Source organism: Onychostoma macrolepis, chromosome 24 (assembly GCF_012432095.1).
Source record: "Onychostoma macrolepis isolate SWU-2019 chromosome 24, ASM1243209v1, whole genome shotgun sequence".
Taxonomy (NCBI): Eukaryota; Metazoa; Chordata; class Actinopteri; order Cypriniformes; family Cyprinidae; genus Onychostoma; species Onychostoma macrolepis.
Genome location: NC_081178.1, coordinates 8,160,540 through 8,185,989, shown reverse-complemented (window position 1 = coordinate 8,185,989; position 25,450 = coordinate 8,160,540). Strand labels below are relative to the sequence as shown.

Sequence of the window (25,450 nt, the reverse complement as noted above, 5' to 3'; positions counted from 1 at the left end):
ATGATGTGCAAAATGTCCCGCAGCAGATCACTCACCGCACGTGAGGTAGATATCGGTGCCGTGCAGGGACAGGGCGGTGGTTTTGCGGCAGGTGGGCTGTGGTGCTGTCCCGTGTCGAGGGGGGAGGAGGAGGAACGGTGCACGGTGTCATTCCGACTGACTTCCAGAAGAAATGTCGAAGTCTGCTTGGTCAGTTGTGTTGGAGTGGTGGGTGATGAGGAGATACCAGAGGCTGTACAAACAGAGAAGATAAGACACATTAGATATAGTCTGTCTATCTATCTATCTATCTATTTTTCTGGAATTCAGTTTGATGTTGCTACTATCACAGAAATGATACACTGCGCCTTTAAGACTTTATGACTGTGTACTGTGCTACAGTGTTCTCACTGTATCCCATTCTCTGCCCACGAAGGATGATTTAGATCCACCTGTCGCTTAAAGGTTAGGCTGTACCTGTCGTAATTTCTGATCCGTGCCTGCAGAAATAGAAGGGGCCATAAGGCCTGAACCGCAGGCAGTGTGGAGAGCTGAGTTTTATCACCTCATTTTACACTTCATCTGCTGTTGCAGGCTGCAGATTTCATGCTGTGATTCCTCCAGGCTCTGCCCTCCATACTGCAGTCAGATCACAGAAAATAACTGGAATAAACAACACCACTCTGGATGTGTTTATTCGGTTACTGAGGCCACACGATTCTTCCAATACATGGCAAAGGCCCAAACGTGACACATTTGTCAAATTTCCCCTAAGTGTTCATCATGCCAATCGCCTGAGTAATTGGCCGGTCCATTTGGATTCATGCTGCACGTTAGTTGGCCGTTAAATGATAAAATCAATCTCATTGTGGGCCCTCTTATTGCATTTTTGTGATCGCTTCAGCTCCCTGTTGTTTGAACGTGACCCACTTCTGTGTGCCGTCCTCTCCCCTGGCTGGATTCGGTTGCAGAGCCTTAAGGAAGCAGCTTGCTCTCACAAAGTGGTGTGTGGAGGAAACTTATTGAGTTTCTGCTTTGATGAGTCGATAAGAGGAGAGTGAAATGTAGCACTGCCTGCAGAGTCCAAGATACCATCAGCAAGCCAATGAGGTAAGAATATATTTCCAAGAGAACAGCCAAGATTACATCCATCTCTCTCTCTCTCTCTCTCTCTCTCTCTCTCTCTATCTATCTATCTATCCATCCATCTACCTATCCATCTCTCTGTTTGTCTGTGTATCTGTCCATCCACACATCTGTCTGTCCGTTCGTCCAGCCTTCATCTATCTGTCCATCCATCTGTCCCTCTATCTATCCGTCCGTCCTTCTGTCCGAGTTTCCATCTCTACTATCTATCTATCTATCTATATTGTGGGTGCAAATATGGCAGGCAAAGTTGATTGATGAACATATTTGACAAAAAAATCATAAGCATTTATCAAGTGTGAAAGAGCGATCAAGGAACCCATTACAGATGTTCAATGAGAAATGATTAACAAGCAATCCTGACTACCTCAAGTCACTTCACCAAGCCATTATCTTCCCCCAGCCGAGACCACATGGCCATGGCTGCTGAATGAGTAAAGAGCTTATTTTATAGCAGTCAGCCATCTGCACATAATAGAAAATAGACAACAGGGTAGGAGGAACATAGAGGGAGCTGAAAAAATGGGTCTCCACGATGATGTCATGAGAATGGCAATAGCCCCTCACCCCACCCGAATGCATCCACAGGGAGTTTACATTCTCATCTTTCACACAAATTCCCAGGGATCATCTACCATCAGAACCACGGAGTCACATGATCATTGCAGCAGTGCTGGATGTGAATGATGGGTGCTGCACATCCAGACAGACGTAATTCAGTACGAGCTGAACAGAACACACCCACAGGCCATACTTGCAGCGCTTATCGAATTAAACTGTCCTCATGAGCAATACAAGTGGCATATTTATGAAGCCATATTACTATCAAATCATTTTAATATAATTACAGAACATAATCGAATCAAAACCAGGCTGGAGACAGGCCTAGTCCAAAAGCTCCATGCATCTTTGATATTGTTACGTAAGACATCCAAAGCCTTCTTGTGTTCAATTCAAACACATTTAAGCAGGTAAATACCAGTTCCTCAAACGTGATTGCTCATTCTAGACGCGGTGTCTCCGTTGTATCATTATGCTGACGTGCGCTTTTCATAAATTGCCAGGATTGTAAATCACATTTAAAGCCCCTGAGGCCGATTTAATGGCTAAATTGAGGAAGAAATTCATTTTGAGAAATGTCTGCTGGCTTTTAGCTTAGTAGAATCCCAACCATTTATCGTCCTACAAAACACATTTATGTTTCATTTTATAAACACATTCTGCTTTGAGTTTACACATTAAAGTCTGAATAAAAATGAACAATTCCATACAGTTCATGTTTGGAAAAACCATTAGGAAAAAAACTGAAACATAACATTTCTCCCACATAAAATGTATGCATTTCTTTGTAGAAATGTACATTGATAATTAATTAGACCAAGAATGTGTATTAGACATTGTTCATTTTGACTCTAGGAAGTGAACTTCACTCTGTAAATACAGCTTCCTCTGCTGTCATCATGACGTCTTTTGATGTTTACCTTGCAGACAGAGGTTAACAAACTTCATCCTCAGTGACCGATGACCTTTGACCCAGAGTCAAAGAAGTTAACCCAACCACTCATGGGCAGAACATTTACTATTCAATGAGCTATGACAGGCAAACCAATAATCCAAACAAAAACCCTCAACAGCACTTGACATGATTCATGTTTCAGCGTAATGCAGCTATATGTTCATATTTTGTTATATAATAAGCTTTAGAAAAGTAAAACGCAACTCAGCAGTCAAATCAACCAGCACTGACCTCTTCATTTGCCTTTCCGTCTGTCTGTCTCTCTTTTGCTCTGACATGAGTGATGAGCAGCCAAAGTATTTTACATATGTCAGCTGATTAAACACGAGTATGATGTGCCATTTGGAACTTAATGCCGTAAAACTAGATACAAGCTTTCATAAGTACGTCATGCTATGCATTTGCATTTGTTGAGTTCACACGTGGGTAAAGAGGGTTGTGTCTATGAGAAGATATCATCAGACATGCATAAGAACAAGCACATTCTCTAAAAGTAAAAATAGCTTAAAGTCCTGTAAATAAAGGATAGCAGAGCTTTCTTAAAGACATAATACAGACAGAGATGTGGATCTTGTCAAAATTCCAAGGCCATTTCTGGATCTATAAAGCCACAGTAAGCTGAGCAGCACCCCCTAAAGCTATTTATGCAGAATTGCATATGATTAAAAACTGGGACAGCTTTATGGTTAGATATGAATATAAACACAGCCCGTTTTCTATTTGTATTAGCAGGCCATTAAGCTTTCTTTTTTTTCTAGACATCTGGCTTGAGAACACGAAGATGGCTACGATCAGAATAGCAAATTTGTTGCAGTACGCAGTTTTAGTGGATGGTGATTTTTCTGAATATTGCTTGGAAAATTGCACCCCATTCAAAGCATATTTTGATTTTCTTTTTCCATTTCTGCCAGAATCAATATCATCTGTGATTTTTGGATTAGAATGCATTTAAAAATTAATAAATAAAGTATGATAATGCAGAATTCATTTCACACAAAAATATAATAATAATAACATTAATAATAATAATAATAATAAATATATTTTACCATTTATTAATCTAAAAATATTTTAAATATATCATTTTACGTAATGAATTGAGATTTTATTAATTAATGAATTAAATGCACATATACTACTATAAAAACGGAGAATACTATATGTGGATACTACACTGTATCCACAGTATGCTGCATGCTGAGTGTTTAATTCTCAACATAAGCAATGTGTCTTGTGAATTAAAGTGCATAGTTTAAATATGGCCGATGAGAACACAAACTGCAATAACGGTTGCTTTGGATTGTTTCTCTGCCTGGTGACATGCATCCGTGTGTCACAAAGTCCAGGCTGTTCTCCCAGCAGGCACCATCTCCATGTCATAGTGATGCCTGTCAAAATCCATTCAACCGACCAATAGGACTGCATTTTCTAATGCAGTGTGTCTGACATTCAAAACACGTTAGAGTTAACACTTGCTGCTCTCATTTTCAGCACATGGCCGCTTTCACAGAAGCAAGACTCAGATCTGATCAGAGTTTGGCTTTATTTTTAGAGCCAAGACTTTATATGTGGATTCTAGTTCAACAGAAGCTGGTTTAAAGGCGATTCGCAGTTCCTTCATCACACTCACTAGGACTCTTATTTCAGAGAGACAGTGTATGATAACAATCATAGCATTCCTAATACCAGTTAAATGAAAATTATTATTATTTTTGTTTTTAGATTTTATTGTGGACATCTGAAGGGGAAAATAATACTGATAAGGGGTGTGTAACAGGTCTCAGATCAGTAAGGGATATCCTCCAATTGGCATTTGCACTGCGTCCTGACATTTTCAGCCGCTGAATGGTAATTTGTGTCTCTCTATCATCCATCAGCCTGTCAGCTTTTCAATATCGCTCCAACTTCCAGATCTGTTTACAGAGGGCAAGTATGATCCACTCTCTTTCCCTTCTCCTCCTCTTTCTGTCAATCGTTTTTCCATCCGCTGACTGTTAGATACAGAGTGGAACGTGATCTGTTGGTTAATGTAGGTAAGTGGCTGGTTGTAGCAGATATGCTCAGATACAGCAGAAACTGTATACACTACCACTCAAAATTTTTGGTCACCAAGCTGCATTTACATGATTAAAAAAATATAATAAAACCAGTAATAATTTTGAAAAAGTATTACAATTTAAAATAACTTTTAATATATTTTAAAATATAATTTATGATGTGATGCAAAGCTGAATTTTCAACATCATCCAGTCTTCAGTGTCAACCGATTTACACAATGGTAGATATATTTGTATAAAATTATTTATAAGAATTTATAACAACTTTCTTTCTAATGGGTAGGGTTAATGATACAATTTTATGAAATCTCTATTAATAAGTATAATTAAATGTGGGTGGCCAAACATTTAGTCGTTTTGACATCTCTTAATTATTGTTTCACTAAAGCACAGATGGTTTAAAAGATCATGCATGCTCACATAAAATACAGAAAGCTATAAAAACACACAAATTAAAGTGATGGAAAGGCTAGAAGCCTTATACTTCAACCTCACAATATCTCATGTGTGAGTTTATATCCCACATGACTGTTTTATTATTTTAAACTTTATCTCACAATTACATTTTTTGTTCTCTAAGGCTGAAATTGGCTTCCGTAGGAGACAAATATGAACATAACACGATTACAACATGACAGATGTTCACTCCAGCAGACAGGCTGTTTGAGGTTGACACGAAAAAGAATAAAATGTCATTTAAAGTGTATGTTTTGTATGTGAAACCCAATTTGCAGCAGCAAACCCCTGTTAGACCTTGTTATTTCCTCCCAGCAGTATCCAATGTCATTTTTATATTTTAATGAGTCCCCCTGAAACTCACTCTCAGTAGACTATAAATAGCAACTCCCGTTATTAACATCACAGGATTAGCCCCTCACAATCATTATACCCGAAGAAAACAAAACATCCCATTTAGAATAAAGTCATACAAATCTTAACAGCTTTTTGTTGATCCACATTGCAGACCAGCTTAATTTTTAGAACTTGGCACATTCTGACCAAAATCACCTATTTGGAAGCATTGCATAATATATATCTTGAGACAACGAAGTCTAGTTTTCAGGGTTCTGGGAATCATCTCGCAGGATTGTTTAATGCATCTCAGGATGCACTGAGAAATTACTTCTTGAGGTTGTCAAATTTACAGGTAAAGAGTTCTACTGCTCACGCTCTTATTGTGCAAATCCATCAATACACAAGAAAAAATAAGACTCTTCAAGGTCTGAGATCTGAATGCATCCGTCTACTTATGTTTGAGTGTAAAGTGTAAGACTGTAAGACTGTAAGACTGAAAGATCATGAAATTCAGTGGCCTTATACTCTTAAAAATGTCTGAATTCCATTGCAAAATAACAAAATAAAAGCATCTTATGCAAACAAATTATTATTCATGTTTGCATGGTGAAATATCAGGGTTATTATAGTTACCTAAATTTAAACCTAAATATATAAGTTAAATAATATTTTAATAATATGCCAAAGTTCCTTGTGTTCCTGATTTAATGTTTAATTTAAAAATGTTAATAAAATTAAATAATAAAAGATGTTAAAACAAAACTTTTAACTTAAAAAATAATAAAATGTAAAAAAAATTTAAACTTGTTTTATTTCAGCTACATATATAATTTCGTTTTAGTTTAATTTGATTCACTAAAATAACTAAAACTTATATAAAATTAATACAATCTATATAGACATATAGAAAAAAACAAAAATGACAAAAACTTTTAACTGAAATTATAATGAAAATATAAAATTATAAAACTTTAAAAATGAAAAAACTAATTCAAAATATTAATAACAAGTGTAATAGTATATCTCAATAATACAAAATAACATATATAGCCTAGTCAGATCTGTTAAAGTTTGACAACCAGAACGTGCCCAAATACTTCTTTATCTTCACTTCAAACATCATTTGTTTTACATTAAACATATTCTTTTAATTTAAGACCAAATAAACTTCAGTTACACTTTATTTTAAGGTGTCCTTGTTACAGTGTAATTATACATTTAAGTACTGAGTACTATTAATTAACTACATGTACTTACTATATGGTTAGGGTTAGTATTCAGGTTTGGCTTAGGGTTACTTGCATGTAATTATGCATAATTTATTGTTATAATAAATGCTTGTTTGATATTTTGATATCAAATGCAATGATATTCTTACAAGTGTCCAAATATTTATATCTGCAAATGTCACTCATGGAAAAAAATAAATACTTTATATATAACAAAGTCATGTAAATAAATTGCATGTTGCTGCTACATAAAAAAAAAAAAAAAAAAAAAATGCTGCATAATAAGTCTTAACTGCCATCTTACTGGTTCCCAGGAGGCCGTGGGGCTCTGACTGCCGTCTCCCGGTCCGCCCCTCTTGGTCCTTGCGTTTTTTGGTCCCTCTCAGGCTGCTAAAGCGTTTCATGGGTGGTGAGGGAGTTCGGAGAGGCTGTGGACAGTGCAATAGGTCATTCCGTACCCATAGACAGTGCTGGAAAGAAGTTTTAGTTGGATCTCTTCAGTTACTTCCAAGCCTTGGATCCTTGAGCCAGTGACAGGTGCTCTTCAAGGATTATTCCATGCTCTTCAACCAAAGTGCTTCCTTCAGGGTTCTTCAGCTTCTTTTTCTTGCTCCTTTCTCTCACAGACTCTTGTTTCTGTTTCACAGCTCTGAATCAGTGGCCAGCCGGCTGGCAAGCCTGCAGCAGACTGTCAAGTGCAGCTGTATGTATGCCAGCATGTGTGTGTGTGTGTGTGTGTGTGTGTGAATTCATGCCTTCAAAACAGCATGTGTAACACGGAGACTGTAAAAGGAAACCAACCCATGCTTGATTTGGAATTGCTGGTGACTGGCCAAACAGCAGAAAACTCCACCCACTCGTTAATATTTCAAGTCCATTCGCATATATCAAGTGTTGTTGAACTGTTTTTTGGGGTTTAATATTAGACAAAGCAAAATATATATATATATATATATATATATAGTTAGAAAGAAATTTCACCATCTAGTGTGCAACTGAACTTTGTTAATATGAAAGAAAGGTCTCTGACCTCCTCTGGTTTGGAGTCAGTTGATTTTAATAAAAATCTCATTAAGGAGAACACAAAAAATAATCAGGGAACCATAAAATAGGATTTAGCCTTTCCGAATACCTTGCCAAACTGAAATGAATGCAGCGCCGTGGGAGATTAAACATATTAAACATTCCTGTTTAATGCAAGGTAAAATCTTATTTCTATTTGCTTATTAGTGGTGCAAGCAAAGTATCACTATTATTATTATAAAGAAATCAATACTTTCATTCAGTTCCCACAAAAATATTAGGCAGCACAGCTGTATTCAACATTAATAAGAAATCAAGCACCAAATCAGTATATTAGAATGATTTCTGAAAGATCATATGACACTGAAGCCTTGAGTAATGATGCTGAAATTCAGCTTTGGATCACAGAAATAAATTACAATTTATATATATATATATATATATATATATATATATATATATATATATATATATATATATATATATATATATATATATAGAAAAGCTTGGTAACTTCTTTGGAATATATATACATACACACACACACACACACACACACAAACATATATATATACAGTGTATATATATATATATATATATATATATATATATACAGTATATACACACAGTGCCCACATACATATATATGTCTGTATATATAATTGTTTTATTATTAATGGGACATTGTTCCTGGCACTTACACTTGTAAGTAATGAAACGTCATTAAACTTTAAACATGTTCCTGCATTATTTATCGGCATTGTAAGTTTGTCTTCTCTACTCTGGCTGTTATGTAAACTGACCTTTACTTAAAATCGCTGCACAAAATATCAGATCAAATCTGTATCTTGCCCTGTAACACAGCAAATCTGGAAGTCTCCAAAAGAATACCCTGGTGAAATCCAATATCTGGGTCATGAAGGGTATTCCATTCAAGGAGGAAAAACAACCTCGGTGACAATCACTTTAGCTAATGAATGCATGTCCCTGGTGATAATAGCCATCAACATCTGATCACTCCCTGCTTCCTGTACCATCATAAACAAATCATTCTCTGTCAGTGCACTCAAGGCACCAAATTAATCACTTAATAGTGGGTAAAGTCACACTGTCAGGCTCCACGCCAAGAGACAGTTGTGTAAGCAGAATTAGATGGGCTTTGAGTAATCAACTCTCATTTTCCAAACTCTCCGCTGTCTTTCCTTGTCAGGGGCACTTAGGGTCCTACTTAGCACTTCTAAAGATGCTCATTTGGGCCCAAAAATTGCCTTCGGTGAGAAACGAACAGCTAATCCCTTGCAAATCCACTGTGCTTCCTGACATCTTCAAAGGACCAGGGTCAACAAAACACTGGAAAGAGCAGGGGCGGTTTTTAGGACAAAAATGCAGTCAGGAACCACTAACGGAGCCGGAGCGAAAAACTTTCTTTGTTTGAACATTCATCATGTAAAAGTCATTTGTTTTTTTCTTGTGTGCTCTAGACCCTCCACAGACAGCAGCTCCGTTCTTAAACGTACAGTGAGCTTCCTACCAAGACAACATTTTAAGGCTGTTCTTAGAGTTAGGTGGGAACGTTATGTGGCGATACAGGATACTTTGTTTTTGCCAAATCTTAGGCAGCAATCCCAGAATGCTTTGCAAAACGCTCAGTGAAAAATACATCCACTTTGTTGACATAAACGTTCACTATTAATCATGGTTGTGCACAATTTAGAATGGAATTGAACTGAATTGAATTGCAATTCAAATTTGACTGTAAGGATGCAGAATTTAAAGTAAACTGAAATTCAAAGAAATTCAAATCATTGTAATTTTAACTAGAAAAGCAAAGATTATCAAGAAAAACTTTTCAAGCTTTACTTGAAAGTTGCATTTATTTGGTCAAAAATGCAGTAAAAACAGTGATATTGTGAAATTGTATTACAATTGAATATATTGTTATTTAATGTAATATTATTTATACTTTTATATTATTATATTTTAGTATTTCATTTATTAAATATATTATTAATATATTTAATATAGTAAAACGTAATATCATTTAAAATAACTGATATTTTTAAAATGTAATTTATTCCTGTGATGCAAAGCTGAATTTTCACTACAGTCTTCAGTGTCACATGATCCTTCAGAAATCATTCTAATATCCTGTTTAGCCACTCAAGAAACACGTATTATTATTATCGATTGTGCTGCTTAAAAATCTATCATGGTTTCCACAAAATTATTCTTTTCAGGATTCTTTGATGAACAAAAATCTCAAAACAATTTATTTGAAGTAGAAATCTTTGTAACATTAGGCCTAAACGTCTTCTTTGCTATCACTTATGATTAATTCAGCCAATTCAATTTCACACTCATGAACTGAAAGGGAGCCAGTTCTTCAATTCAGAGCTCGAGCCATGTAGCTTAGCAACACGCTAACATTAGAATCCATTGTGAGCTGCTGCTTACAGTATGTAGCGTTCCAAATCAGTCACTCGTGCGGTTCTGTATATCAGCTGGCACGGGCTGCTTGTGTAGGCAGGAGACAGCAAGAGCTTTTGTGTCCATCAGCAAGTACTGACCTGCTCTTCTATGGTGTTAGAGCTGGAAAAGCCTTCCTATTCCATTTGCCTGATTTAATAAGCTTTCATGTGAGAGTGAGCGATGCCAAGTCACTGGATATCTAAGAATGGGGCTGCTTTCTACTGCAGGTCACCTTGTACTTTTGGAATCAAGCCAGATTGACTTTTCCAGTCAGTGTCTTATGCTGGATACACACTAAAAGATTCTTAAAATCTTATGAGATCTTCAAAATGTGACAGACTCCAATGTTCTTCCGAGCAGATTCAGTAACTCTTAACACACCTCACACCACAGGAAAATCTGATGAGATAATCTTTAGAGCCACCAAGATAATCTGGACATTACCTAGGATTGTCGGAAGGGGAGAAATCGGCCCAAAATCAGCCCGATTATCTTGTGATGTGTACCCAGCATTAGAAAAAAGAAGGTGGCAGCCTATGAAATGGCAGAGAAAGTCAGTGGTCATATAGACTACTTTTAGGGTCCTGTATGAAAGTCTTACAGGTTTGGAATGACATTAGAATTATCGTTTTTTTGTTGAACTGTTCCTTTAAGTTCTCAGAGGTCAGAGATGCTTTTTTGCCGTTTCTCTCAGTGAGAATGTTCTAGACAGATTGCCACAGAAAAGACTGCCAGTCTGTAGTCTCTTCCCTAATAAGGATATGCCCATGCTATATCTTTTGACAGGAAATGATGTGCAAACATGGCAGTTTTCTGTAAATACAGAGGGGCTCTCTGCAGCCGCAGATCCAGTGATGAACAGTATTCCCAGATAAGGCCTGAATGAGGGTGAGGAATGCACTGGCACAATGACAGCGCTGAGACATTCCTCTAACATTATCTAGATGTTATCCAGATGTTATCCTAAAAATGGCACAGTGAAGAAGACATCAAAGTGATTTTGACAAACATAATTGACTTTTTAATCAGCTTTTCAATTAAAATAATGTCTGTAAGGTAGTACCTTAATTAAATTAAAATGTATTAAAACTTAATTAAAATTTGTTTAATTCCAGTTTCAAGTTAATTAAATATTTCAAAATTTCTAATTTAAAAATTTCACACACAAAATTATTATAGTACATATATATACACACACACACACACATACACAAAATGACTACATATATATTATTTATCAAAATAATTAATTAATTAAAAATCATGACAAAGTAAAAATAAAATACATAATACATATATTTAAAAAACATTAATATAAAATATATAATATTAATTAAAATATAAAATTCTCTAATAACATACTGATATATATAAAACGCTAAAATTGCATGATGTTAAATTATCTCCTGATTTCAAATAATATATTATATAGCATTATTATAAATTACAATATTTATATATATTAAAAATCCAGATTAAAATCTAAATTAAATTAAATTAATTATTACAATTATTTTGCATTTGAATATAAAAATGAAAAAAAAAAAAGATTCATGATATTAATTATTTCAGGACAAATTTAATAAGTGGGAAAAACATTATAATATAATATAATTGTTATTTTTAAATAATATTTATTTACTGATTCATTCAGAAATACAAACACTAGAAATACATTAGTACGGGAAGACCTACGTGCCAATTGGCAGGTCAAAATCTCACTAATACCACCTGGACCTCTGAAAAACAAGCATACATTTTCCAGGGAGATTCTGTGTGTGTGTGTGTGTGTGTGTGTGTGTGGATGGAAAAAAGAGATGCAAAGGCAGGAGCCTGAATATTTCAGCAGGGTCAGATGATTCTTAAAGGGTTCTTATCACTCTCGCTGCGCTGACAGGACCAAACCCTGCACTCCACACATCCCGAACTAAAATCAACTCTTGTCTCTCGCAGACTGGATTACATAACTGCAGAGCCGGCTCACAGACTGGTGCTGCTGAAATCTGTGAGTTATGTGCTGCCTGTCAGCCTGAATGTCCAAAGAGTTTAAAACACCTAAACTACAAAACAGTGACCAGCCGCATACATAAAAGGAGAATATTAAGTCCAGTGATGGTATCAGATAATACCATGGTATTGTATGATAACTATAATAATATACCATGCATGGTATTCTAATGTACTTTAAAGAATCAAATGGTTATACCGGGATTTTAATATATAGGCCTATCGTAGTGTACCATGCAGTGTTGTTGTTGGTAACTAAAAGTAAAACTATTATTATTATTACTATTTAAATGTATTTATTGAAAGTAACGATGGGGAAAATAACTGAAATAAAGAAGTACCAAATAAAATAAATCTAGATAGAAGAATACAACAAAAGAATATATATAAAAAACAAACCTAGATAGAAATATTAACAAAACCAAAAACTAATAAAAATGGCAAAAGGACATAATAATTACTAAAATGAAAATGAAAACCAATTCAAATACTATAATATTATTACTATTACTATTACGATAATAGTATAGGTCTAAATAAAACTACAATAAGGCATTTACGAGGTACTCCATGTCAATCATTCACTGACCGATTCTTACTTGGTTCCTGAATGAATCAGCTGTTTTGAAAGAATCGACTGAATAAATGATTCAACAGCTTACTTATTAAGACAGTAGTTTGCTGCCACCTTCTGGCAATTTTAGTTTCGTATTTTAAAGTTTCATTCTATTTTATTATCATTTCATATTTCAGCATTCCAAATTTTATATTTCAAAATTTAATCTAACAACATTATTAATGCAATTTGTAAGAGCATGTACAAGTGCTCCTTAAAAAATTAATTATACTTGGCTTTTAAAAATAAATAAATGAATAAAGCCAATCTAACTTTTAAAAATATATTTTTAAAGTGTATCCCGTGTATCCACCCTAGAACCGCCCCTGATTGTCCAGTCTATTTTTCAGTAGTATATGAAATATTAAACATAAAATTCTGGTCACAGATATTCATAACATGCACTTCCTGTTTTTCCCCATAAAAAGCCTTATTTGGTCACTATAGAGGGCACCGTGTCACACAGATGAACACAGACATGTGTGTAACAGTCACTGCTGAGATAAGGCCGCTGCGTGCCGCCACACTGCTCTTCATCGCGGTCACCTGTCAGCTGCTGAACCCGTTTATTTAACCGTTGCCTGGCAACGAGCTGTGCATCTTTGTGAACGCACACTTCAGGGGCTCAGAGCTCATGGTGTGAAGTGAGTGAGAATGCATCGAGGAGAAAAGAGCCACCGACTCGCTTTAGCCTTTCCCTCACGGGCTTCAATGCTTGATATCACTCTCATTGTCTTTTTCTTTTCCTCACACTCTCCTGGGAACACATGGCTGGCTGTGGCTTTCAGTTAAACATATGTGACCCTGGACCACAAAACCTATCATAAGTAGCACAGGTAGGCTATATTTGTAACAATATCCAACAATACATTGTATGGGTCAAAATTATCGATTTTTCTTTTATGCCAAAAATCATTAGGATATTAAGTGAAGATCATGTTCTATGAAGATATTTTGTAAATTTGCTACCGCAAATATATCAAAACTTAATTTCTGATTAGTAATATGCATTGCTAAGAATTTCATTTGGATGCGATTTTCTCAATATTTTGATTTTTTTGCACCCTCAGATTCCAGATATTCAAATAGTTGTATCTCGGCCAAATATTGTCCTATCAAACCATAAATCAATGGAAAGCTTATTTATTCAGCTTCCAGATGATGGATAAATATCAGTTTTTTTAAAAAAAAATGACCCTTTTGACTGGTTTTGTGGTCCTGGGTCACATATATAGAATTGCATGTTTTAAATATGTTGCTGATCACAGAAATAGCAATATTTTTTAATATATTTAGTATAATATATTACATTATTTATTTATTTAGTTATTGGATGTTAGAAGCATGAAATCAATTAATAAATTCAAGAGGCTAATTTTAAAGTCACTTTTGTTGGTAAAACATTTATAATAGGCCTACTGCTGCAAAACCAATGGAGAATACAGGCATTCTCAAATAATCATTTCAATAATTGTTTTTACTTTATCTCCATCTAGTGGTCACAGAGGAACATGACATTAAAAGCCACTACCCCTTTTAATTTGCAATAACATTTTATGATTTTTTTTAATACATAAACAATGCTTTGTAATAGTATAAACACTATTATTGTCACATAAATGCAGCCTTGTTGAGCATAAATTAATTATTTTATAAACTAAAAAGTTTTGAATAATATAATATAAGTTAAATTAAATTAATATTATAAATTTTATAAATTACAAATTAAATTCTCATCTTGATATTAATCATTAAACATCAAGAATGACACATTTCAATTTTGTCCAGTAGGTGGCGATACAACCAAAGAATCATATTGTGGCACACGATGACACAGCATCTGTTCTTCTTCATCACAGTTTTCTTGAGGTTTTCGGCCTGTGCCGAGGAGCTCTGAGGACGTCTTGGAGCCAAGGATTAATTTCAGTTAACATCATTTGTATGGAAGCAAGCGTGATTGAATTATGGGCTTTCTGCATTCTGATGTCACTGTCTGGGTGCAGTCCAATTCCCGGATATAATAGGATTTAGAATTTCTCCAGCAAATTCTGAGTGTCATTTCCTGAAAGACAAACACTGCTTAAACAGAAGCTGCTGTCCATCAGTGTTCATCAAACTCAGTCACTGTATCATATCTATGCACTTGTAGAGAAGCGTGTATTTGTGTGCAAAGGCACCAGATGCACTCAGCAGAAAAAAAACCTCATTATACAGATCAATATAATCAAGTAATAAAAACGGAGCTGAGAAACACATCTTCCTTTTCTCTCGAGTGCCTCTAATGTTTAATAGTCTCCCTCGATGTGTTTTAATCTTTCCAGCTCTGCCTTACAATCAGACAGAGGCATCCAACTCACTGCTCCAACTCTGTATTGAATAATAAATCAATACTGTTGTTTTCGGCTGACAGGAAAGTCTGCCAGAGCAACTAATGGATTGTCAGAGAAGCATAGTAGTGCTGTTATATAAGTGTGTACAGTATGTGTATGAAGAAGAATATTGCCAACTGTGTGTATTGAAGCTGTGGGTCAAACACACACACACTCGCCCACACATTATAAAATTTACACTACATTTTGTTTTCACTGCATTCGTATAAGAACTTTTTTTCAGTTAGACACTTCTTACTCCTGTCAGCTGCACAAAAAAGTGTCCTGAATCTATTAATTAATACGCAAATTAGATACAGTGCATACATTGTATATAATGGGATAACCTATTTATGGTAATTTTACACACATATTGCAAAAAGCAAAATGGTATGCTATATCAAATCATTCTGTTATGTCTTTCACAACATAGTTGAGAATCATCTTTATTCAAGGTTTGGTATAAAAAATTGATTGGTGATTAAAAAAATCCCACTGTTTTTGTCTTTTTATTTTCTTTTTTATGTATCTCTATAGAGGACATAGCGTAACATATAAATAAAATTATATTTTTCCTTTTTTTTCCCTTATGTTCTAAACAATGTAATGACTAATACAAAATACTAAATTCCCAGGAGGAGGATACATATACACACACATTCATAAACTTATTTACCCATTCATAGACTTATTTATTTAAAATAAATGTAAATTTTTAATTTATAAAAATACTTTATAAATATATACATTAATATTTATTTTTATATGATTTTATATATAATTTGAAATGATATGAATAATTAAATAATTTTATAAATCTGTATTATTATTTTTAATTATTTTAATAAAACAATATTTAATATTATGTTTTATTTAAAAATATATATAATATTTTAAACTACATATATAAATAATTAAATAATTTTATGAATATATATGTTTAATTAAATTAATTTAATAAAAATTATTTAAAATAAAACATTACAAAATAATATAATTTTGTATTTATTTTATGTATATGTATATATATATATATATATATAATGTATATATTTTATTTATGAATATAAGACCCATGACCTTCAACCTACTTTCACCTCTATACCATAGTACGACAGAGAGACCAATTCCACCTACATATCCAAACTCAAGCAAACACTTAAATTACTCTTAATCATCTAATTATAGGTCACTCTGTTCTCATACGTCTTCCAAGACAGGCTTTAATTTTATAATTATTGATTGCACTTTCAGTGTGTGGGAACGAAGGAGAATTCAGCTGATTTATATTTTCCTTGTTAAACAGATTACCCAAAGACAACAGCCAAATACTACGTCTCTACAATGCTTTTGTTTTGATTTTAAATAACAGTCATTTAAAATGTCACCTCGCATGGTTAGTTTAAAGAACTGTTTCAGTAAAATAACTGCATACTTTCTTAATTATCTGACTACACGTCAACATCTTTGTCTCGCAGTGCCATTTTAACCACAACAAAGAAAGTAAACATTGTCAGGAGCCCAGAAAACACAAAGTCATTAGTCATCAAGGACAACACTGCATTTGGGTTGATATGACCACAAACCTATATCATTCAGTAACCGTATATCATGAAAGTAAATCATAAAAATACTAAACTAAAAAAAAAATAATAATAAAAAAAATAATAATTATATATATATATAATTATTGGGTAACTTAACCTTGTATTATATAACTTAACCTATATATATATATATATATATATATATATATATAACCTGTAAATTTTAAATGTAACTAATTTAATTAATATAAAAAAAATGAGTAAACGTCAAATAGTATTAGCTACTAAAAAGTAGCCTTTATAGACCACTCTGCCTCCTCTTGGTTCTGATTGTTAAATCAGACTCACGTGGATAACATATGTGACAGCTGAATTCATTATCAGGGTCTTATGCATTAAGAAACACCCACGCCTCCATTAAATCAGCACACAGCGCAATTATCCGAATCACTGCACACCCCGGGCTGAGCTGGACCCAGACAACCTGTGAAAGGTTTCACTAAATGCTGACTCACTCCACACACTGATGTGATAATGGCATTCATAGCATCTCATCTCAACAATGCTAATTCATATTCTGAAGGTTGTCGATCTTTTATTCTGTATTTTAGAGATTATAGATGTTTGTAACTGGATACTGGTATAATATATAACATTAAACAATCTTTTAGCCTGGCTGAATGTTAGGTTCATACTCAAAATAAGAGGCTAAGTATAAGTTAATTCATAGAATTAACATCACAAACAATTAATAATACATTTACAGATGATTGTCGACCCAGTACTAACCATAACTAATTGAAGAACAGTATACATAAAACATATTTTAGATTGAAAAACATACCAATAAAGTATTAATTATTCACTTTCAAAAGGCTTATCTCCTGCATATTTTTTAATAATTAAAATATTTTCCCAGTCAAATGATAAAGTTGTTCAGGGTTTCTTGCATTACAATGTATATATATATATATATATATATATATATATATATATATATATATATATATATATATATATATTTAAAAAAACATTTACAATTCAAAAGTAAAATTTTATGTTTTGGAAAGAAGTAATTTTGTGAAATATTTTTTCAATTGAAAATAGCCGTTTTCTACTTTAGTATATTTTAAAATGTAATATATATTCCTGTGATGGCAAAGCTGCATTTTCAGCATCATATCTCCAGTCTTCAGTGTCACGTGATTATTGAGAAATCATTCTAATGTGCTGATTTGGTTCTCAAAAAATATTTCTGATTATTATTAATGTTAAAAACAGTTGTGTTACTTATTTTTATTTATTTTTTCAGCATTCATTTGAAATAGAAAAATTTTGTAACAATGTAAAAATCCTTACTGCCACTTTTGATCAATTTAATGCACCCATGCTAAATAAAGTATTAAATTCTTTATTTTATTTATTTACTTTTGAATGGTAGTGTATTTTAGCAGTTTCAATAAATAGTCTCGGTAGTCTAGGGATTTTTAAGTTAAGTTTTATACTGTAAAAGTCAGTTATCAAAAGTATTTCCAAAGTGTGATTAGTCATGATGACCCATTTAAATGTGGAGTTTTTTCAGATTGTAAGCATTCTGGCAGCTGTTTAAGAGATTGACCATACATGTCTCTTACCTTTCCTGGCCCGAGAGAACAGTTTGATGCTGACAGGAGACGTGGAGGGATTTGTGGAGTCTTTGGAGGACGAGCGAAAGATTCCGGTGAAGCTGCGGCGACGTGAACACTTGGGTGAGGAGTCGTGATTGGAGGAGTAGGGGAAGATGGGTTTGGGAGATCCAGGGCTGTTTCTGAATCGGGCCGGAGCGGACATGGGGCTAGAGGGCCGACTAAACGGACCCCGGCTGAAGAAGGTTTTGGTCGGGCTGGCTGAATGGCAGCTAACCTCCCCCTGAAGAATAAATACAATCACATACAATATTAGGACAACAGCTAGTCAGTGTAGAAAATATGAAACAATGCACGTTCAAGCGCATATTGAGAGAACTATTGACTCCTGAGACTTCAAATCACAGAGCAATGACGGAAATGTTTGATAATTGGTTTTATGCCTACAAAATCATGAGTGAATGGCATTCTCTTACAGACTAAGCATGTTTTCTGTTACTTTGACGTTATGCTGACCATTGACATCATGTTTGAAGGACATGAACAGACACTGAGATACCGAATGAAGAGACGTCATAACATTCAGATAAATCGTGAGTCCTTGATGTTTCCACCGTTCAATCACATGGGAATTTCACACAGCAAAACAGCCAGACAAAGCCACTGAAAACTGTTTAGACAGCCAAAAAGAACAGATGGCCTCATTTTGTCAAGAGGCTTTTGTTAAATCAAGAGAGGCTCACAAAGTGGCATAAATACCTCACTGTATACCTAAAAACACTACATAACTATCCCATCTCGCTCACTCGCTCTCAGAATACAACAAAGTGGGATTTGTATCTGAAGTTAAAGGCACAGTTCACTCAAAATGAACATTCCACCACCACTTTCCCTCAAGCAGTGCTATTATCATTAGCTAAAACTAATACTATTATAAACATGTTTGTTAATTGAAATAATGCTGAAAGAAATACAATAAATATAACATTAGATGAAATCGAAAATTAGAAATGCGACCTAAAAATACTAACTGAAATAAAAAATAAATTAAAACTAGTGCCGGGCAACGATTAATCGCGATTAATCGCATCCAAAATAAAAGTTTTTGTGTACATAATATATTTGTGTGTACTGTGGATATTTATTATGTATATAGAAATACACACGCATGCATGCATATATTTAAGAAAAATATGTTATGTATTAAATATATTTATATATAAATTATATGAATATAAATATATACATGTAAATATTTGTAAAATTTACACTGTATGTGTGTGTCTTCATATATACATAATAAATATACACAGTACACACACATATATTATATAAACAAAAACTTTTATTTTGGATGCAATTAATCAAGATTAATCGTCGCCCAGAACTAAAAACTATTTCGAAATATTTTAAAATGCTAATAAAAATGACAGAAAATTACTTTAAATGTAAAATGAAAACTTAAAAGCTAATTCAAAATATTAATAAAAATGTATGTGTATGAATAATAATAAAAAAAAAAACCCTGCTCATGTTGTTCCAAACCTGTATGAATTTCTTCTGTTTTCTAAAGAACATCCTGGCCACTGCTGTCAGTATAATGAAAGTAAATGAGGAGTGGGACTGCCAATGACAAAAAAGCACCATCAAAGTGTTATATAATACAACTCTTGCACTATATTTCAAGTCTTTTGAAGTCACATGACAGCTTTTGTGAGGAAAAGACTGAAATTGAAGTTGTTTTTCAAGAAAAACCTTGAGATACACACAGTGTTCGTGAGAAAAAGTAGTGATGTGAATGAATTGAGATCTTTTCAATGAAGCGGTTCACAGCGTTATAGTCTATAAATGATTCACTTACAAATCAGACTGATCTAGTTGTTAAAGGGGTAGTTTACCCAAAAATGAAAATTCTGTCATTAATTCACCCTCATGTTGTTTCAAACCAATAAGTTTCCTAATCATTAAGTTCAACTTAATGATTCATTGCAGTGGAAGAAACAATTTTCAGCAAATAATTTCATTTTGGGTCTGTTCCTCACACAAAACCTGTCAAATGTTTTCAGAAGCACACAATCAGTTTCATGAAACTTTTCTTGTGCTTTTTTTGTTCTTTTTGAATGTGACAAGGGTCTGTGTTTCACACACACACAAAATGTCTTACAAGTTTAGAACGACATGAAGGTGAGTAAATAATGAAAGAATTGTCATTTTTATTTGAACTATCCCTTCAAAAGTCTGAAAAGACTAAGATGAAAGAAAACCTTTCTCTTGTACACTAAACAAAAGAAGCAATGACATTTTTTTATTATTATTCTGAGTCCCTCGGTTGCCATGGAAACATTTGACTGTTTCTGTGTTGAAGAGCTGATGGAAAAAAAGTCTTCACTGACATTGAGTTTTCACGGTCCTGGACCTTTGATCATGAGATAAGTGAAACATAATGACGCAGCAATTTACAACCTTTCAATTCACATTACCCTTATTTTGGTTCTGATCCAGAATCTAAGCCATTCCTCTGGCAAACAACACTATATAGGCTAATGAAATTTCATTTGCACACAAATGTTCATCCACACTGGTGATTCTGCATTGACCTTGCCTAGGGTTAATGAAACATCTGTTCAACAAGGAGAAATATTAGCTAATATCCTGAGCCCTAGCAACAAAAAACATTGGCAAATCAGTGAAGTGGAGCAGATTACATCTAATCATAAAATGTATACTCCAAAACCTCCTAAAGCATCAAAAGAGCCCTTCAGATTCAGTGACTCCAACTCACCTTCAACAACAACACCACCACCCTGACAGCTATCAGGTGATTTATCTCCTCTCTAGCCTTGCCTTGCTGGCCTCTATAGGTGATTGGTTGTCAGATATGATGATTTCCCAGAATTCCTTGGGAATGTTTACAAAGGTAACAACTGAAGAGTAGATCCTGAGTTCCTAACCAATATGAGTTAAACTTAATGACTACATAAACAGTGGCACTAAAAGGTATTTGCACATAATCTATATTTAATTTCTGAAAGCATGTCTGTCAGATTTTTAATTGACAGTAAAGACAAAAAAATTATATTTAAAATAAATGCTGTTCTTTTGAACTTTCTATTCATCAAAGAATCCTGTGGGGAAAAAACTGTACAACAGTTTCCACAAAAATATTAAGGTGCACAGCTGTGGTTAATTGTGCATCAAATGAGAGGTCAGTACAGGCAAAAAGTACCATGGTAGACATAATTACAAATCAGGTTATTAGAGCAGACTCATATCCCATCAGCGTGACAGCAGAGATTGAGGGCAACAAGGATATAGCAGCTTTCAGACCGGCGGCTTTCCAACTGCCGACACAAATGGAGTGAATCTGCATTTTACACGGCTATTCGCATTTCAACAACCTTTTGTATTTGAATGACCAGATCATACATATAGCAACTCAGCATAATATGGATCCACAAAGGCAAAACATGCACATTTCAACTGACTTGATTTCAGTTTCACACTCCACTTTCCCTGAATCAATGCATCCAGCAAACAGGGAACGTGCTCGGAATTTGGCTAATGTTTTCACAAGGTTCTCTCAAAGTTATGAACAAATGTTGTTGTAGTAACATTTATAGAATGTTTATTCAAAGCGTTTAATAACGTTCTCAAAACAGCAGCACAAAAATAGTTTTTAGACATTTGTGTAACATTTTCGAAGAGTTTCAGAATGTTCAGATGTAACATTCCCATAACGTCTGCATAACTAAGAAAAACATAAAAAACTAGATATTTTGAACATTCAGAGAACATTTAGGGATTTGGGATTGTTAGCTTTCAATCATAACTAAAGTTTAACTAAATGTGTAGTTCTAGCGTTTTGCCTTTAGGGGTGGAATATACATCACAGGGCCAGTGATGACTAAGGAAATTGCATAATTCAAACAAACCAATTAAATTGATGATATACACATTCTCTGGAAGAAAATGCAACTGTCAACAGCTTTCTAAATGACTCTTGAAGCGACTTTAGATTCATTAAAACTTGACACAATATTGGAGAACATAAAAACCAATTATTTGTCAGTCACTCAAAACATACTCTAATGCTTTTTTTTCACAACAGAAATTATTTTCAAAGCCAAAAAAAAGCCAGTCTATTGTGTGTTTGGGTTGTGTTACCTTGCCATCCTTGTTGGCGTGTTCTGCATCTCCTTCCAGGAACGGCATGGCGAAGGAGCTCAAGTCCTGCGGAGAACAAACAAACGAAATGATTGAGCTCATTAAAAATCACTTTCATGACTGTGGCACCTCTCATTTACTCCATAAAAATACCATAATGCACAATTCACAGATCTACTGTGGCTTTCTTCTAAATGGATCAAAGATTAAGCTCTACAGTACCCCAAAATCACAAGGAATTATACAAATAACAGACACAGAGGAAAGAGTATAAACGGTTTAGACAGTTAAACAGAGCACATCACAAGACAGATGGACTCTCGGTGGGTGATCCGTCTAACCTGTACTGAGCAGCCAGTAATACAAGAACAATTTGGAAGAACTCACAGCAGATCCAAAACGTCTCCACTGTCCTCCTTCTCAAAATTCCACCGACTTTTATCAACATCAGTCACTGCAGCTTTGTCTCTACTTCTTTCAGACAACATATCATCACCGCCATGCAATGACAACTAAAAACATCTACACGGCCTCTGTCATTTAAACCGGTTTTTAAAGTAACATGATCTCATGTGACCGCCCTGCAATTTTTCCCCGGTCTGTGCGAATGTATGTGAAACCTGTAATGCACAGATTAAATCAGGCATCACTTATCTTCACAATAGACTCTCGCTGTTGGACATCGGACAATGATTTCCAAGAAACTCCAATGGGAAATTTTTGCACGTTAAAAATAAATACAAGCTTACATTGTGTCAATCACATTTATACACTGCCTCCGAAACTTTAGTCTGTCATAAAATTTTTGGATCAGGTTAAATTTTTCGGCACTTTGGCATCTATAGCAAGCGTTTTCACAGCTAAATGAAGAAACTAAGCACAGTACAGCAGCTTGCAAACTTACACACAGGTTCTTCAATTCTTCATCCATTTTGCTGTTGTTTGCTAGAATCTCGCACCTACAAAGACTAGTACCTAAACTCACTTTGGCAGTAACCTAAAGCTCACTAAAATTCTCAGTAATCAAACAACAGCACAAACCACAGAGCCATTGAAGTGCATTAACTTTATCCTCATTACACAATCCGCTATTGTAGCTACACAGAGGACGTGATTGTTTAGCGGTCACTCCAGATATTTGAGATGTATTAGTGTGATCTGTACCATGCAGTTTAAACACCCTTTGCTAGCCTGACCTGTTACCTACTATTACTGTATACTGAATTACTGTAACCAGTGAAATATTAAAAAACACTGTTGTTAGTGAAAGTTTCCTAATGCACTTTTCTTATACATCCAATACTAATAAAAGCATTAGTGGTGGACTGATATGGGTGTTTCTATGGTTGATGACATAGAAAGTAGGGTGGAAGATGGCTGACAAACTGAAAATGTCAAATAATGTCAATTAATGACATTTGCAGTCATCTAATGCATCTTTAAAAACTATTTAAAATGTATTTTTGAGCAAATTTCAATATTAATATCCATTTTTAATAATGTAATTTTTCATAAATTCACTTGTAGTATTTTAAAAAAACCCAGGAAAAACAGATTTTACTAATTTAGACAAAATAGCATATAATTTATAGTATATTGTCCATAACATGAAAATAACCTGTGCATCCCTATTATTATTGTAATTACGGTTACACTTTATTTCGATAGTCCACTTTAGACATTCTACTAACTATAAGTAACTTTTTAACTACATGCCTACTAATTCTCAGAGTAGACAGTTTAGGGTTAGTAGAATAAGTTGACATATACTTGAAAAGTTTCTCATAGTCAGTATGTCGTATGTTGTGGACCCATCAAAATAAAGTGTTAGAAGATATTAAATAGACAGTCTACTAATACTCTAATGACTGCTGGTTGACATGTAGTTGCAAAGTTACTTACTGTTAGTAGAATGTCTACAGTGGACTATTGAAATACAGTGTAACCGTAATTACAATAAACCTGCTTCTGGAAATAAATAAATACATACATACATAAAACTATGATTCACTTATTAAATTGATTAAATGCTGAATTATCAGTTTTATTCAGATTTGTTACTATATTCAGTGTGTTTTACTATATAAACACACTGAATATAGTAACAAATCTGAATAAAACTGATAATTATGAAGCATTTAATTAATTTAATAAGTGAATCATATAGTTAATGTCAACCTCAGCCAATGTATCTAGAACCTTTCACATTTCTCCACATTAGCACTACTTTTAATCCTATATTCGATGTATTTGTTATTTAATTTTTTTCCTCACCATTGTAAAATCAAAAACTGGCTAATTGTTTTTAACATCCTTTCCATGTCTCCTTCATTACAACCATCCATTACAGCCTGACTCATGTTACTCCTCAACATGCAAATCTTCTCGTCTCACAACGGGTCAGTCATATCCATGGTAACAGGATTGACTTTCAAAGCCTGTGACAGCAGTTCCACTCCCAACTGATAGAAATGTGAATAAAAGCCAAGAAAAATCAAACCCATTTGTTAGAATTCAAATCAACGTCCTTGAAAATGTTTCACAAGACTTGTTTGCAACATGAGAATCAACAAGTACTTAAACTGCTTCATTTTCACAGCAAGTTGGCCAGATGTATTGTCTATCGCCATGTGCCATTTATCATACCTCATCTCCCAATGTACAAACCGATCAACAATAAAAACACAGATCCCAGTCAGTTTCCTTATCTAGGAAAGAAGGACCACGGCCAAAGTAGAAAAGCCATCTGTCCTGTAGACGGGGAGCTCAAGGCACCCCGCCTCCATATCCTTGGAGCCTGAGACCCGATTACAAGCCCATATTTGCAGGCTAGAGATCAGTACAAAATATTACCTCTGCAAACAAGCACTGGAGAGCGATCAAATAAAAAACACCCCCTTAGATTCAC

The 25,450-nt window shown here is 34.2% G+C and overlaps 1 protein-coding gene across 5 annotated transcripts in view; it reads right to left on the bottom strand.

Moving 5' to 3' along the window:
• Positions 1-25,450, bottom strand: part of prkag2a (protein kinase, AMP-activated, gamma 2 non-catalytic subunit a) — a 73,480-nt gene that overhangs the window by 31,817 nt on the left and 16,213 nt on the right. For 4 of the 5 annotated variants that reach the window (XR_009269007.1, XM_058764880.1, XM_058764878.1 and 1 more), the window contains 3 exons: positions 22,543-22,608; positions 18,388-18,661; positions 36-232 (listed from right to left, as the gene is read on the bottom strand). Coding sequence is in view for 4 of the 5 variants with exons in the window: in XM_058764878.1 (XP_058620861.1) it covers positions 36-232; positions 18,388-18,661; positions 22,543-22,608 (537 nt within the window). In the remaining variant the exon portion in view is untranslated. Of the gene's footprint in view, positions 1-35; positions 233-7,026; positions 7,430-18,387; positions 18,662-22,542; positions 22,609-25,450 lie in introns of those variants that run through there. The other variant, XM_058764882.1, reaches the window with a different exon arrangement.